Here is a 13,451-nt window from a genome sequence, read left to right on the forward strand (position 1 = left end):
CCTGCCCACCGACCTGGCTGTTCACAGGGATGGGGTCCAGTAGGCGGTGGGGGGCTCAGAGCTGGAATGACAGGCATCCCTGCACGTTTAGAGAAACCCACTCAGATTGCTCTGGGTTTAAAAGGAAGTGCTAATTTCTTGGTTGTGATATAGCACTGCAATTATACAAGATGCTACCTTTGGGGAAAACTGGGCGAAGGGTGCATGGGACCTCTCTGAACCATTTGTTTCAATTTCCTGTGAATCTATAATTAAAAAAAAATCCATCCATCAGAATGGCTAAACATTAAAAAAAAAAAAAGGACAGTAGCAAGTACTGAGGAGTGTGGGGGCACCCAGAACTCTCATCCTCAGCTGGTGGGGAGGTCACGTGACACAGCCACTTGGGGGGCAATCTGGCAGTTTCCTATCGTGTGTTACATACATGCACCCTGGGACCCCGCAATGCCACACTTAGAGTCTACCTAAGTAAAATGAAAGCGCATGCCCACACGAAGACATGAACAAACATGAACGTTTACAGAGGCTTTTGTTTTTATTTGCCCAAACCTGGGAACAACCCAAACGTCCCTCCGCGGGGGAGAGGATAAATAAACAGTGGCGCCCGCACACCACGGACCACCACTCAGCAATAGAGAGGAGCGGTGTACCGACACACAAGGCAAGGAGAACATGGAAGAAGCTCCAAGTCTCGGTGCTGAGTGACACAAGCCAGAATCAAAGGGCGACCCACAGCATGGGTCCATTTATTTGACATTCTGGAAAAGGAGAAACTATAGGGACAGAAAACAGCTCATGGTTGCCAGGGGCGGGGGTGGGACTGACTACAAATGGGCTGGGGAAATGTCTGGGGTGATGAACTGTACCCTGTCTGGATTTAAAAAAAAAAGAGTGGTAAAAAAAACACATAACATGAAATTTACCATCTTAACCATTTCTAAGAGTGCAGTTCAGGAGTGTTAAGTATATTCACATTGTTGTGTAGCCATCACCATGGTGCATCTCCAGAACTTGTATCTTGCAAAACTGAAACTCTATATCTATAATACACTAACTCCCCCTCCCCCAGCCCCTGGCAGCCACCATTCATTCCACTTACTGTCTCTTTGAATTGGACACCTCTGGGGACCTCATGCAAGTGGAATCATGCAATATTTATCCTTTTGTGACTGGCTTGTTTTCATTTAGCATAATGTCCTCCAGGTTCACCCATGTTGTAGCGTGTGATAGAATGTCTTTCCTTTTTAAGGCTGCATAATATCCCATTGTATGGATAGATCACATTTTGTTGATTCATCTGTCGATGGACACTGGGCTGCTTCCACTCTTTGGGTCTTACAAATAGTGCTGCTAGGGACATGGCGTGCATTTTGACAGTGGCTGTATAACTATGCATTTGGCAAAACTCACACAGCCACATACTACAAAGACTGGATCTGACTGCATGTGAATTATACTTTAATTAAATACACATGGGGAAAAGACATACACTGCAGCGGCAGCTCTAGAATTTCTAGATGGGGCAGGGCTTAGGAGAGCAAGCTGACAAGGGAGCCGGCTAAGTAAACAGGATGAGCCAAGTATGAGAAAAGCAATATTAGAAACATTACTTAGATTCTCTTTGTTGATTCCTCTCCCTAATTTTGATAGATGTGGGTCCAGAGAAGTATTTCCCCCTGCAAGGAAACCAACAGTGCAAGCCTGATGCTAAACACACTTGCTTTTGATACTCGGGAAGCGAGGGGAATGGTTGTTACTAAGAAGCACTTGTTTGTCGGAGGGTGGGCCAGCCCTGCCCTGTGACTGCAGAGCAGGGACACAGGCCAAGGGAGCCAGAGCCTCCAAATTTCAAAAGAAAAGGGAAACGTGGATTTTAATGGAAAATGGCCTCATTTTAAAATGTTGGCCAAATTTTTCTCAAAACAATCTCTGGCGGCGGGATAGTCCCCCAGCCAGGTAGCCGCACCCTTGAACAAAAGCAGCCCCTGCCTTGCTGGTTTCAGACACAGGCGTGGCTGCCGGCTGTCCGCACCACAGGGTGAGACACACACAGGGCCAGTGGCCCCAAATCTCCCCACCAGCTTGGCCTCAAATACTTTCCTAAAGTGAAGAAAAAGATAATGTCTGGTTCTGGCACAACAAGATCAGGGTAGAAGTTTCAAATCCAAGAGGTGATGTGGGTTAAGAGCCTTACAATATTTTGTGCTCTGACCCAGCGATCTCATTTCTAGGCCTTCTCTAAAGATACGATTTTAAACATGGACAAAGGCTAAACACTTAATTATTTGTGCAGCGTTATTTATAACAACAAAAAAGAGAAACTCTCTGCCCTCATCGGTTTGTTCAGTGGTTAGAGCTTCAGCCTGAGGACCGAGGAGTCTTGGGTTCGATTCTCGTTCAGAGCACTTGCCTCTGTTTCTCATTTGATCCCCAGCCCCAGGCGGGGTTGTGGGGGAGGAAACCAATCGACTGATATGTCTCTCTCTCTCTTTTTTTTTTGGTACGTGGCCTTAACAGGAACAAAACCCGGGACTCTCTGGTCCGCAGGCCAACGCTCCAACCGCTGAGCCAAACTGGCCAGGGCATGATGTGTCTTTCTTGCATCAATGTTTCTCTCTCTTTCTTTCTCTCTCTCCCTCCCTCCCACTGTATCTAAAATAAATAAATAAATAAACAAACCAATCAATCAATCAATAGAAAAATATTCTTGGGTGAGGAAAAAAAAACAGAAGAGAAATTCTAAATGCCAACAGTAGGTTATGTTAACTAAGCCACTTTAATGCATGGTGATATTCCTTGGCTGGTAAAATGGTGTTTAAAAAGGTTACAATTTTGCACCAGGGTTCACTCTTAGAGTCGTACATTTCGTGGGTTGTGACAAATGCACAATGACGTGTCCACCATTATAGAAAAGACAGATGGAAATGCAGATGGAACAAGAGCAGAGCCACCCCGTCCCTCGAGGTCCAGCCAGCCCTTCGGCAGGATTGGGAAGAGTCTGGGGGGCCTTGCACAGCAGACAAACAGCGAGATCACCAGGAATTGGGTTTGGGTTATAAAAGAGATTGTCCTAAATGCAATGTGGCATCCCGGACTGGATCCTGAAACAAAAACCAGACATTGTGGGGAAACGAGGGACAGCCGAACAGAGTGTAGTAGGTAATGCGCAGTGTTAACGTCTTAGTTTTCACAGGGTGCCCTGGAGAGGGGAGGTGTTAACATGGAAGGTAGAAGGGAACTCTCTTTACATGTCTGTAAATCTGAAATGAGTCTAAAATAAAACAATTTAACTAGAAAAGGAGGAGGATGGACCGAGCCTGGGATCTGGGGTCTTCTCGGGTACCTCTCTCTTTCTCTCTCTCGGACACAGTTGGTGTAATTAACTCAATGCAAATCCAAATAATGGCTTCACTGCACAGGAGCAAACCAAGGAGAGGGCCTCAGAACTCAGCCTCCTGGATGCTTGGGAATTTGGCTCCAACTGCTGGATACTGTGGCAGGTTCACACTCCGGACTAGGATAAGTGATGGGGGAAGTTAACCCTTCTCATTGTAGAGGTGGGGAAACTGAGGACCAGAGAGGTCAAGCAACTCGCCCCAAGTCACACAGTCAGGAAGGGGCAGAACCACGACTCAAACCCAGGTTTGCCGACTTCAGATTCCATCCTGTGCCAGACACTGCAGGCAGTCTCTGCCTGATCATGTTAACAATGGGTACGAGTTTGCTTGGTGCTACTCGGGGACCTTGGCTGGCCTATCGGGGCCTTCAAGGGCATTTCCCTTGGGTCCTACCTGAGTGGGCTCCTGAGAAATGAAGCCCATCATTGGCAGAGGCGGGAGTGGCTCCCACTGGGGCCGGCCAGGCTGGCTGCCAGCTTCGCTGCCTGTCTGGGACCAGGGAAGGTGTGTGGGTGATGTTCCTGCTCGACAAAGCGTGACATCGAGAACAGAAGAGATCTGGGACACTGGGTAGCAGAATCGAATGAGGACAGGTTTCTAGAACACTTGCCATCAGACTCAGCAGCCCTAAAGTGCAGTGTGGAGAGAATGGGCTTTGGTTTAAGTGTCTGTATAGCTTCAAGCAAGTTACTTAACCTCTCTGGACTTCAGGGTCTTCATCTGCCAGAATCGGGACCCCTCCCTGGGTGCTGCGAGCAGCCAGTGAGATGACACAGCACACAGAGCAGCTCAGGACAGTCCCACAGATGGGCAGGTCTGGAGGTTAGAGGATGGCACGTGTCTTACCCGAGCAGGCCAGCTGCCCGATCTCCCTCCTGGGTGCCCCGATGTCAGAGGCACTCATCATTCATCACAGTGAGAGCGGGCACGTGCAGGGCCCAGTAATCCCTGCATAACTGTGGGCATTGTAATGAGGTAGCTCGGGCGACCTAAGAAATTATAACTGGAACCCAGGTGCTGGGTCCGGAAGACATGCCTCATTTCCCGCCCTGCCACCGAAGTAATTATGTGGGAGTTTCAGGGTGATGTGATTGGGGTACAAGGGTTGATCAGCCCTTTCTCAGGACTTCAATGACTTGGCAGGAACCTGCTCAGGACAAGTAAAATACCATAACCACCGCCTGAGCAAGAATTTGGAAGACCCCAGATGTCAACCAATGGCCCCCAGCCTGATGTCCTGGGTATACCCACTGAGCGGTGGCAGTCAGCTGCCATTTATCTAAGATGTGCCCGGCCCCCGGCCCCTACCCAGTTCTCTGCAGAGCAAGGCCAGCTCTGTGATCCAGACTGTAATCTGGACCGTGATCCTACCGCCCAATCCCAGCACCAGAACTGTGCCCGGCACATAGTAGATATTCAGTCAGTAGTTGGTAAATAAACAGATGTCAGGAAATAATGCCGAAGAAGCAGGTGGCAGATCACGAAGGGCTCTGTGGGGAGGGAGGGTGGGATGTGTCCTGAAGGCAGTGGGTTCCTGGAAAGGGTTCCGTGCACAGGGCAGTGTGGAGGATGGTTTGGAGGAGATGAGAATGGATGTGGAGGAAGGAAGCGTTGGAGAGGGGTTGCTGGGAAAAATCCAAGTGGAAGATGTAGAGCTACAGCTGGTCCTGACTGGCTGAGAGGTGAGAGGTGGCAGGTGGGAGGTGAGAGGAGGGGGGAGGGTAGGGGAGGATGAAGTGTGGCTTCCGGGTTCCTGCCAGGGACAGCTAAGGGAGGCATTCCCCCAAATCAGAATCCCTGGGCCTTGAAGTCATGTGCTGTTGGGGACGATTCTGCCTCCCGAGGCAGCTGACACTGCAAATGTGTGTGACATGTTTGTTGACACATTTTTCCCCCGCACCAACTGCTGAGACATCTGGGATCTGCAAACGTTTCAAAACAAAGTTGGCTTTCAATGTAAACACGCCCGCAGAGCCTGTGCACCCGAGGCGCCCTCAGGAGTCCTCCGCGGTGGCTCCTGGACTTGTCAACTAATCCGAGGCGGAGATGTCCCCAAGTCCCTCCCAGGCAGCAAAACCATTTGTAAAGAGGAAAATGCGGTTCTTTGCTATTGTCATCCACTGTGCCGACTAAAAGGGGAGAGTTCAAGGTGGGGAGTTGGTTCCTAACGGGGTTGGGCTCTCCACCTTCCCCTGCGTTTCTTAGATATTCTGGGGGACTCACACCCCTTGTCATGTGTGGATACGTATGTCTCTGAGTGAAACGACAGCCCCCAGGGACACTCGGTGTTGGTGAGGGTGTGGAGCGACCACGACTCACTCACTGCTGTGGGGAGTGGTGATGGACAATCAGCTTGGACAACTGTCTGCTCCCTGTGACGGCCGCAGCTCCACTCCAGCCTTGTAGCCACTGGGACCATGACCGTGTTCTCTGGACGACAGGTACTCAGATGTTCACGGCAGTGGCCTTTGTGGGAATGACCCAAATGTCCATCCGCACAGGGTGGACACACTAACTGCAGGGCACCCACACAGTGGTGGCTGCCTAGCCATGGGATGGATGGTCTGTGGCTCAGCACGACAGGGATGAATCTTGCAGGTGGGTTTTGAGTGAATCAGCCAGACGTGATGACGAGTACACACTGGCTGAGTCCATTCCCCTGCCAAGAAAGGATGGCAGGACGCACCTGCGCTGTTGGACTAAGGAGTGGTCTGGGGGAGTAGTAATGGGGTGGGGCCATTCGCAATTCCTGAGTTCTCAGTGGGGATGAATAGCATCCTCCTCTGTGAGGTAGAGAGCACAGGCAGCTACAGGTACCGCCATAGCGTGTGCCGCACCTGACGCACCGTATGGTACAGGTGCATTGTAGACACAATATAGCCCCTAGGGAGATGCCACACCCTCAACCCTGGGACTGTGAGTATGTTACAGGGCAAAGGGGACTTTGCAGATGTAATTAAGGCTCCTAATTGGTTTAGAAAGGAAGATTATTGCGGATTTCTGGGTGGGCCCAGGGCAGCCACCGGAGCCCTTTGCTAAGAGTAGAAAGAGTGACGGAAGACAGAGCAAGAGACTGGCCGGGGGTGCTGACATGAGGGCGGTGGGATCACGTGGAAACCGCGAGCACGAAATGAACTCCGCTAACACCTGAGACAGCCCCACGGGAGACCCTCCCCCCCAGCCTCCAGCTGAGAGCGGATTTCAGCTTCCGAGACCCTCAGCAGAGGGCTCAGCTGGGCCCCGCTCCTCCTCTGCACCGTGGCGAGGCACTCAGTGGGTGTTGTTTCAAACCACCAGGCTGGTGGTCCTTTGTGAGGGCACCAATAGGAAACTAATCCACGGTGGTACTGAAATGTCATGATGGGGGAACAATTAGGAAAACGATGACTAAAAACACTCCTTAAAGGAGTGATAAAGAAACAAGGTCGAGAAGCACTGGGCCACAGGGGAAGATTCACTGAGCGGTGCACCTGGGCTGAACCCATGTCTCCATGTGTGATAGCCACCCCCAGGGGGCATTTGGCAATGTCTGCAGAGATGGGGGGAGGGCAGAGACCAGGGAGGCTGCTAAACACCCACGTGCATGGGCGGCCTCCCGCCTGCCCCCATCGGGAGTGATGGTCAGCCCCATCGCCACTGCCGAGGCTGAGAAACCCCGGTCTAGCCTGAAACAAAACCTCACACGTTTAGGCCTGCTCGGACCCCCTTGGCTCCCGCCGCCCTGGCCATGTGGCCACGCTGTCCTCTGAGGTTCCTCAGTCTCGCTGCTGCTCTCCACCCCACTGTCTGCTCCCTGCCCACTCCTCCTTGTTAGCACCGTCCCTTCAGATCTCAGCGCCGACGGCACTGCCCTGGGAACTCTCCCCTCACCCCAGCCCCCCATCCCGGGCAGCCCAGCTCCTGTGGGTTTTATTCCTGGCTCCTCTTACTGTGTGACCTTGCACAAATATTTAACCTCTCTGTGCCTCAGTTTCCCCGTCTGTAAAATGGGATTACAACAGTACCTGCCTCAGAGACATGTCAGTATCACAGCTGTGAGGTGCCAAACGCAGTGTTTATGCAGTCGTACCCTCTTATCTGTGGGGGAGATGTTCCGAGCCCCCACAGTGATGCCTGAGACTGTAGGCATTACCTGACCCTTTGCATGTTTTTCTGTATACATACATGACTATGATAAAATTCCATTCGTAAATTAGGCGCAGTAAGAGATGGACAACAATAACTGATAGTAAAATAGAACAATTATAACAATAGACGGTAATAAAGTGATGTCGATGTGGCATTATTAAGTAAAATAAGGGTGACTTGAACACACGCACGGTGGTGCCTCGCCAGTCAACCTGATAACCAAGACGGCTACTGAGTGATCGCTTAACGGGCAGGGAGCACCAACAGTGCAGACACGCTGGACAGAGGGACGATGCATGTCCCATAATGAGACTTCATCACCTTGCTCAGAATGGTTTGCAATTTAAAATTTAGGAATTGTTTATTTCTGGAATTTTACATTTACTATGTTTGGACCACGAATGACCACAGGTAACTGAAACTGGAAAATAAAACTGTGGCTAGGGGGTGGTTACTATGTATATTTCATGCTCTTAATGATCGTTAATCATTAATATCATTATCATTGTTTATGCCCACATAGCATTGCTTACCTCACTCTGTAGCACTTAACATGGGCGCAATTCTCGACTCACGTGCAGAGAATTACACGAATTGACTGCCTCCGTGGGAGCAGCGTGCTGGGTTTTTGCTCACACAGTATTCCAAGTGCACAGATGACAGTATGTGCGCAATAGACATTTATGCAATGAATGAATGGACTATTTCCAAAGGTGCCTCAGTGACCCTCTGCGTTGTCGTGAACATATTGGGTCTCTACTCTGTATAACCTGGGGACTCACCGCATTCTGAGGCTGCTGGACGAGTTTCATGAGCGCAGGATGGCTGTAACCTGGGGATGGGGAATATGGTTAGAGACCAACACCACCTCTGAGGGTCCTGGTGCCCCTCCCCCAGTACCTGTCCCTCCCCTCCTTTCCAGCCTCTTCTCACACCAACAGGTATTTTTAATCCTTTGCAGTCAAAAAGACCCATTCCTGGGCCCACCCAGACTCCCTGACTCAGAATCTCTCAGGGTGTGGCCCAGAAATCTTCAGAAATTTAGGTAATTCTGGGGTTCTGGTTTGAGACCTACAGAGCTAGACAGATACAAGAGGAGGTGCGTGCAGGTGAAAGCCAACTTCAAGGGCTGGGAGTGGTTCCCAGGCCAGCGTGATGAATCACCAACGTGGTCTTCACTTCCTCCTCCAGTGCCTACAGATCGAGTCAAATTGCAATCATTGCTCAGGAGCCAAGTGAGTGGTATACCCTGCAGTCTGTGATCAGCACATCCGGCTCTGCCTTCACACCTCTGCCATCCCAGAGTCCAGTCCCATTTACTGTGCAGCCTGGGCCTGCCATTCCACGATAAGGTTTGAGAAAACATTTGATTCAGCAGTTACTTTTCTGTGAATTCTCCTACATGTGTGTATGAAGACCCACGTACACACATCTTAAAGCAACCTAAAGGCCATCATCAACAGAAGATCAAGTGTTGCCAGGGTTAGCAGCAATGAAGAGAATGCCGCCCTGCACATAGTAGATGCTCAATAAATGGAAGTTTTTGTTGTAAAGGAGGGAGGAGTAAGACAGGACTGCATAGCATTGGAGCCGGGTGTCCTGTGCTTAAAGCCTTTACTTTCGTTTATTGAGCATGTACTACATGCAGGAGGCTTTGTGCTCATTATTGCAAATGCCGGCAACTCCTGCAGGAAGGTTAAATTTGTAGGAGGCATCAAGGTCAGGAGACCAGATTGTAAGACCCTCAATGGCAGTGGCAAGTGTTTGGCTCAGCAGATACTAGTTGAATGAGTGGATAATGCAGAGCTCCAGCGACACGGCAAGAACTGAAAACTGTCATATATGAGAAAAGACTCATCAGTGAATCTTGGAGCAGGAAGTAGAACTTGGAGAAAAACTCTCGATCTTCAAGCATCACAATTTGTATTGTGCATACCTTGTACTTATTTTCTTTCAATCAATTCCCTTTTTAATTTAAATAAATATACTTTGGAAGGAGACTTTAGAGCATGATGATGAGAGGCCCTACCCACGGCTCTGAGCTTGGGGCCTGCTGCCTCCTGAACACGAGACTGGCAAGTTTAGACAGGTATTAAAGACCCAGCGTCACCCCGGGGAGAATTTCTCCTCCACGGAATCAAAGCGGGAACAGATATGAAGAGCCTGTGGTTTCACTGTGCCCGCAGCAGAGAGCACAGACTGGGGAGGGGTTGGAGACCTAGGGGAGAGGGTGGTTAAGTCTTCCTACTCCGACCCTGCCCCTCCCCATGCCAATCCAAAGTGTGCTGAGCCCAAAGCTGGAAGGAGCTTATTATTCCAGGAAAGAACTCTGTGGGTTTTTTCCAACAGTTTTCTGGCGAGAGGTCTCACTGCCTGGATGGGCATGGCCTTTCTGCCTCCGTAGATGAGCAGGTTCAGGGAGGCCATATTAAGCTACAGATTCAGCTTGTCTATTGGCTTCAGAAGGACAGATGAAAGCAGAGCCGGCCCCTTGGATAAGGGAAGCCCTACCCCTGGGCTTCCAGAGCTAGGACCGCCCCACAGCAGGGCAGGGTGGCCGGGCAGGGCGGCTGTCTGGGAGGCTGCGATCACAGAAGTAAGCTTAGGAGGCAGAGACTCACTGGTTCAAATCCTTTGGGCTTCCTGGACTCTGGGCAAACCCTGCATTTTCTCGAATGCTGGCTCCCCATCACTAAACCGGGGGTGATGCTAAAACAATCGACATTATAGGACTCTTGTAGGGATTTAATAAGATAACATGTAAGGCACTTAGCAATGTGCCAGGGATATAGCAAATTCTCAAAAATTATTAGTTTAAAAAAAGCATCTCAAAAACTATAGATATGGGGAAAATGGTGGCCAGAGAGGGGAAACTTAGAACTTCTAGTGTTTTTTAAAATATATGTTTTTGATTTTTTAGAGAGAAAGGAAGGGAGAGAGCGATAGAAACATCAATGTGAGAGAGAAACCTCGACTGGTTGCCTCCTGCACGCCAGCCTGCAACCCCGGCATGTGTCCTGCCCGACCATCGAACTGGGACCTCTCAGTCCAGCGGACGATGCTCAATCCACTGAGCCACACCGGCCAGGCAGAACTTCTAGTCTTCTAGCAACTGCTGCCAACCTGACCCCCCCCCACACACACATACACTGGCTGGCTGGGGGTTCCAACCGAGGGAGCCCTGGGGGTGAGAGGGAGGATGTAGGAGTCAGCTGGGAAGACGCCCACATCCCACAGCTAATATGTGGTGGAGAAAAAAATTCAAACCCATGACCACTCGAGATCTTATCCCTTTTACTCTGACACAAAATGGAGATGGGGTTTGTCAATCTCAGCATCCAAAATGCCTTAGAAGGCCCAGGCATCTCTGAACGATGGGACTTTCCAAAAAGAATGAGTCATCCACTTACTGTCTAATTGCATCCTAATGGGGAATAAATAGGCTTGAGGGACTGGGATGGGGGAAGCAGAGGAGGAGTGGAGACCTACTTTGAGGTCTCAGGGGAAAGGCACCAGGCTGCTGGGGAGCAGAGGACGGTCCAGGGTCGTCCACGAAAGGACAGGCTTCCCTGGACACTCAGCCTACAGCCCAGTGATCCAAGGGGAATCCACAGGCCAAAGAAACGTCAAGCATCCAAGCTGCAGACACCAGCCACTGCGTGTCCAAGTCAGCCCTGTCCATGCTGTCATGGGTGCCTTCCTACAGCAGCAAGGCATGCTCGGTGTGACCAGAAGTAGCTGAGCCTGGAGAGGCAGACGCCGCCGGTGCCCCACTAGGGCACCTTTACTGCGCAGGCCAGCCCTCTCCCAGCTGCCGTGCAGGTGGCTGATGATGGCTCCAGCTGCTCCTTCTCTGGAAAATTGCCCTTGGTGAATGGAAGCCGCTTTACCCCAGAGATGACGTCCTTCCTTCTGGCAGCTGGTGGGCAATGACTGACTGGCACAGGGGTACAAAAAGGCTGGTCTCTTTGCCTCAGGCTGGGGCCAACTCTGGGGCTCAGTGTATGCTCAAGAGTGCCCTGGGGGTCAGGAACAGTTGGTCTCTGGCCAACAGCTCACCCCTCTTAGCTTTCCCTCCTGCCCTGTGCTGTCTCCCCCACCCTCTGCCAAGAGCTCTCCCTTAATGAACTACATGCACAGGATCCCTGCCTCAGGCTCTTCTCTAGGGAACACAACCAAAGCCAGCTGACATCAAACTCTGCTCACACAGACCTGAGTTCACACTGAGGCGTCCTCCGCAGGCTGCTAACCCCAGCCAAGCTTTGCTTCTCTGTCTGCACAACCAAATACTAATACATACCTACTTGTAGGTGTTTGGGGAGGAGAACATGAGAGAAGACATGTAAAGTTCCCGGTAATACACCCTCCAGGAATGACCTGTTCCTTTTCGCTGCCCTGGAGGGATGTGCCTGCCTGCTGGGACTTCTGGGGAGACACGACTGAGAGAGAGGAAGTCACATTCAAGGACTTATTTCCAGCTCTTACCTATGGGGACAGAGGAGATCTGGGAGTAGAGATCCAGCATTCGGTTGCCGTCCACATCGACCAGGTAGTTGCCTCGGCTCTCTTCATAGTTGCAGAAGAAATTCACAGCGTCTGCGTTCTTCAGAAAACCAGACTGAGTCAGACTCAACGCAATCCCTAGATTCTCAGTCTCTTAGGACTAAGCTTGAATTAGTGACAAGAACCATGACCTGGCCATTCTGTGAACACATGAAAGGTCTCTGTGGGTGCTGGAGATAATCATATTTCCTGCCCTGGGGGTAATTACACGGGTGATTTGCTTTATAATAGTATATTAAGCTGTGAATTTGTATTGCATGAAAGTTTTCTATATGTTTTACGTATCACAACAAAAATCGTCTCTGAAGACGATTTTGACAGGATGTGCGTGGTAAGCCACAGAGCACCCGCTAATTAAAAAAAACCCCGCATACTAATTATGAAAGAAATAAAATGTTACACTAGAAGTTACTCGCTTAGTGCAAAAACATAAAATAAAGAGGAACAGAGGAACAAAAAGAGTATGAGAAAGAAAAAATTTGTAAATGGAAGATGTAAATATAACCGTATCAGTAATAACATTAACTGTGGATGGACTGAGTGATTTAATCAGCAGTCAGAACTGTCAAACTGCAGTAAAAAGAGTCAACCATAAGCTGTTGATATATGACATACTTGACTTTCAAGAATATGAATAGGTTAAAAGTAAAAGGACGAGGAAAGATATATGATTCTCACAGCAGTCATTAGAAAGCTCGAAGGGTTTATACTAATATCATACAAAATCGACTGTTAAACCAAAAGAAAATGTTCCTAGATGTGAATAGAGGCATTTTATGATGACAAAGAATCAGTCCACTAAGATATAATAATCATCAACATATAAGCACCTAGTAACAGAGCCCCAAAATATATGAAGCAAAAACTAACAGAAGTGAAGGGAAAAACAGTTGTTTAAGAAAGTTCTCTATGGCCCTGGCCGGTTTGGCTCAGCGGTTAGAGCGTCGGCCTGCGGTCCAGAGAGACCCGGGTTTGGTTCCCGCCAAGGGCACGTACCTCGGTTGCAGTTTGTCCCCGGCCCAGTTCGGTCGTGCGGGTGGCAGCCACTCGATGTGTTCCTTTCACGTCGATGTTTCTCTCTCTCTCTCTGTTCCTCTCTCTCCCTCCCACTCTACCTGAACAAAAAATGGAAAAATGTCCTCGGGTGAGGATAAAAAAAAAAAAAAAAAAAGAAAGTTCTCTATGTACTGGAGACTTCAATACATGGCTTTCAATAACTGTCCAGCTGGTGGCTCAGTGGATTGAGAGGTCCCACGGACTGAGAGGTCCTGGTTCAATTCCTGGTCAGGGCACATGCCTGGGTTGTAGGCTCGATCCCCAGTAGGGGGTGTGCAGGAGGCAGCTAATCCATGTTTCTCTCTC

At 49.8% G+C, this 13,451-nt stretch overlaps 1 protein-coding gene across 2 annotated transcripts in view; it reads right to left on the reverse strand.

Annotated features, from left to right (window-relative positions):
* ABAT (4-aminobutyrate aminotransferase) overlaps positions 1-13,451 on the reverse strand; it is an 84,255-nt gene that overhangs the window by 14,383 nt on the left and 56,421 nt on the right. For both annotated transcript variants that reach the window (XM_036279352.1, XM_036279353.1), the window contains exons 5-6: positions 12,012-12,129; positions 8,309-8,358 (exon numbers count right to left, since the gene is read on the reverse strand). In XM_036279352.1, coding sequence (XP_036135245.1) covers positions 8,309-8,358; positions 12,012-12,129 — 168 coding nt within the window. The remainder of the gene's footprint in view (positions 1-8,308; positions 8,359-12,011; positions 12,130-13,451) is intronic.

Source organism: Molossus molossus, unplaced genomic scaffold, assembly GCF_014108415.1.
Source record: "Molossus molossus isolate mMolMol1 unplaced genomic scaffold, mMolMol1.p scaffold_m16_p_3, whole genome shotgun sequence".
Lineage (NCBI taxonomy): Eukaryota > Metazoa > Chordata > Mammalia > Chiroptera > Molossidae > Molossus > Molossus molossus.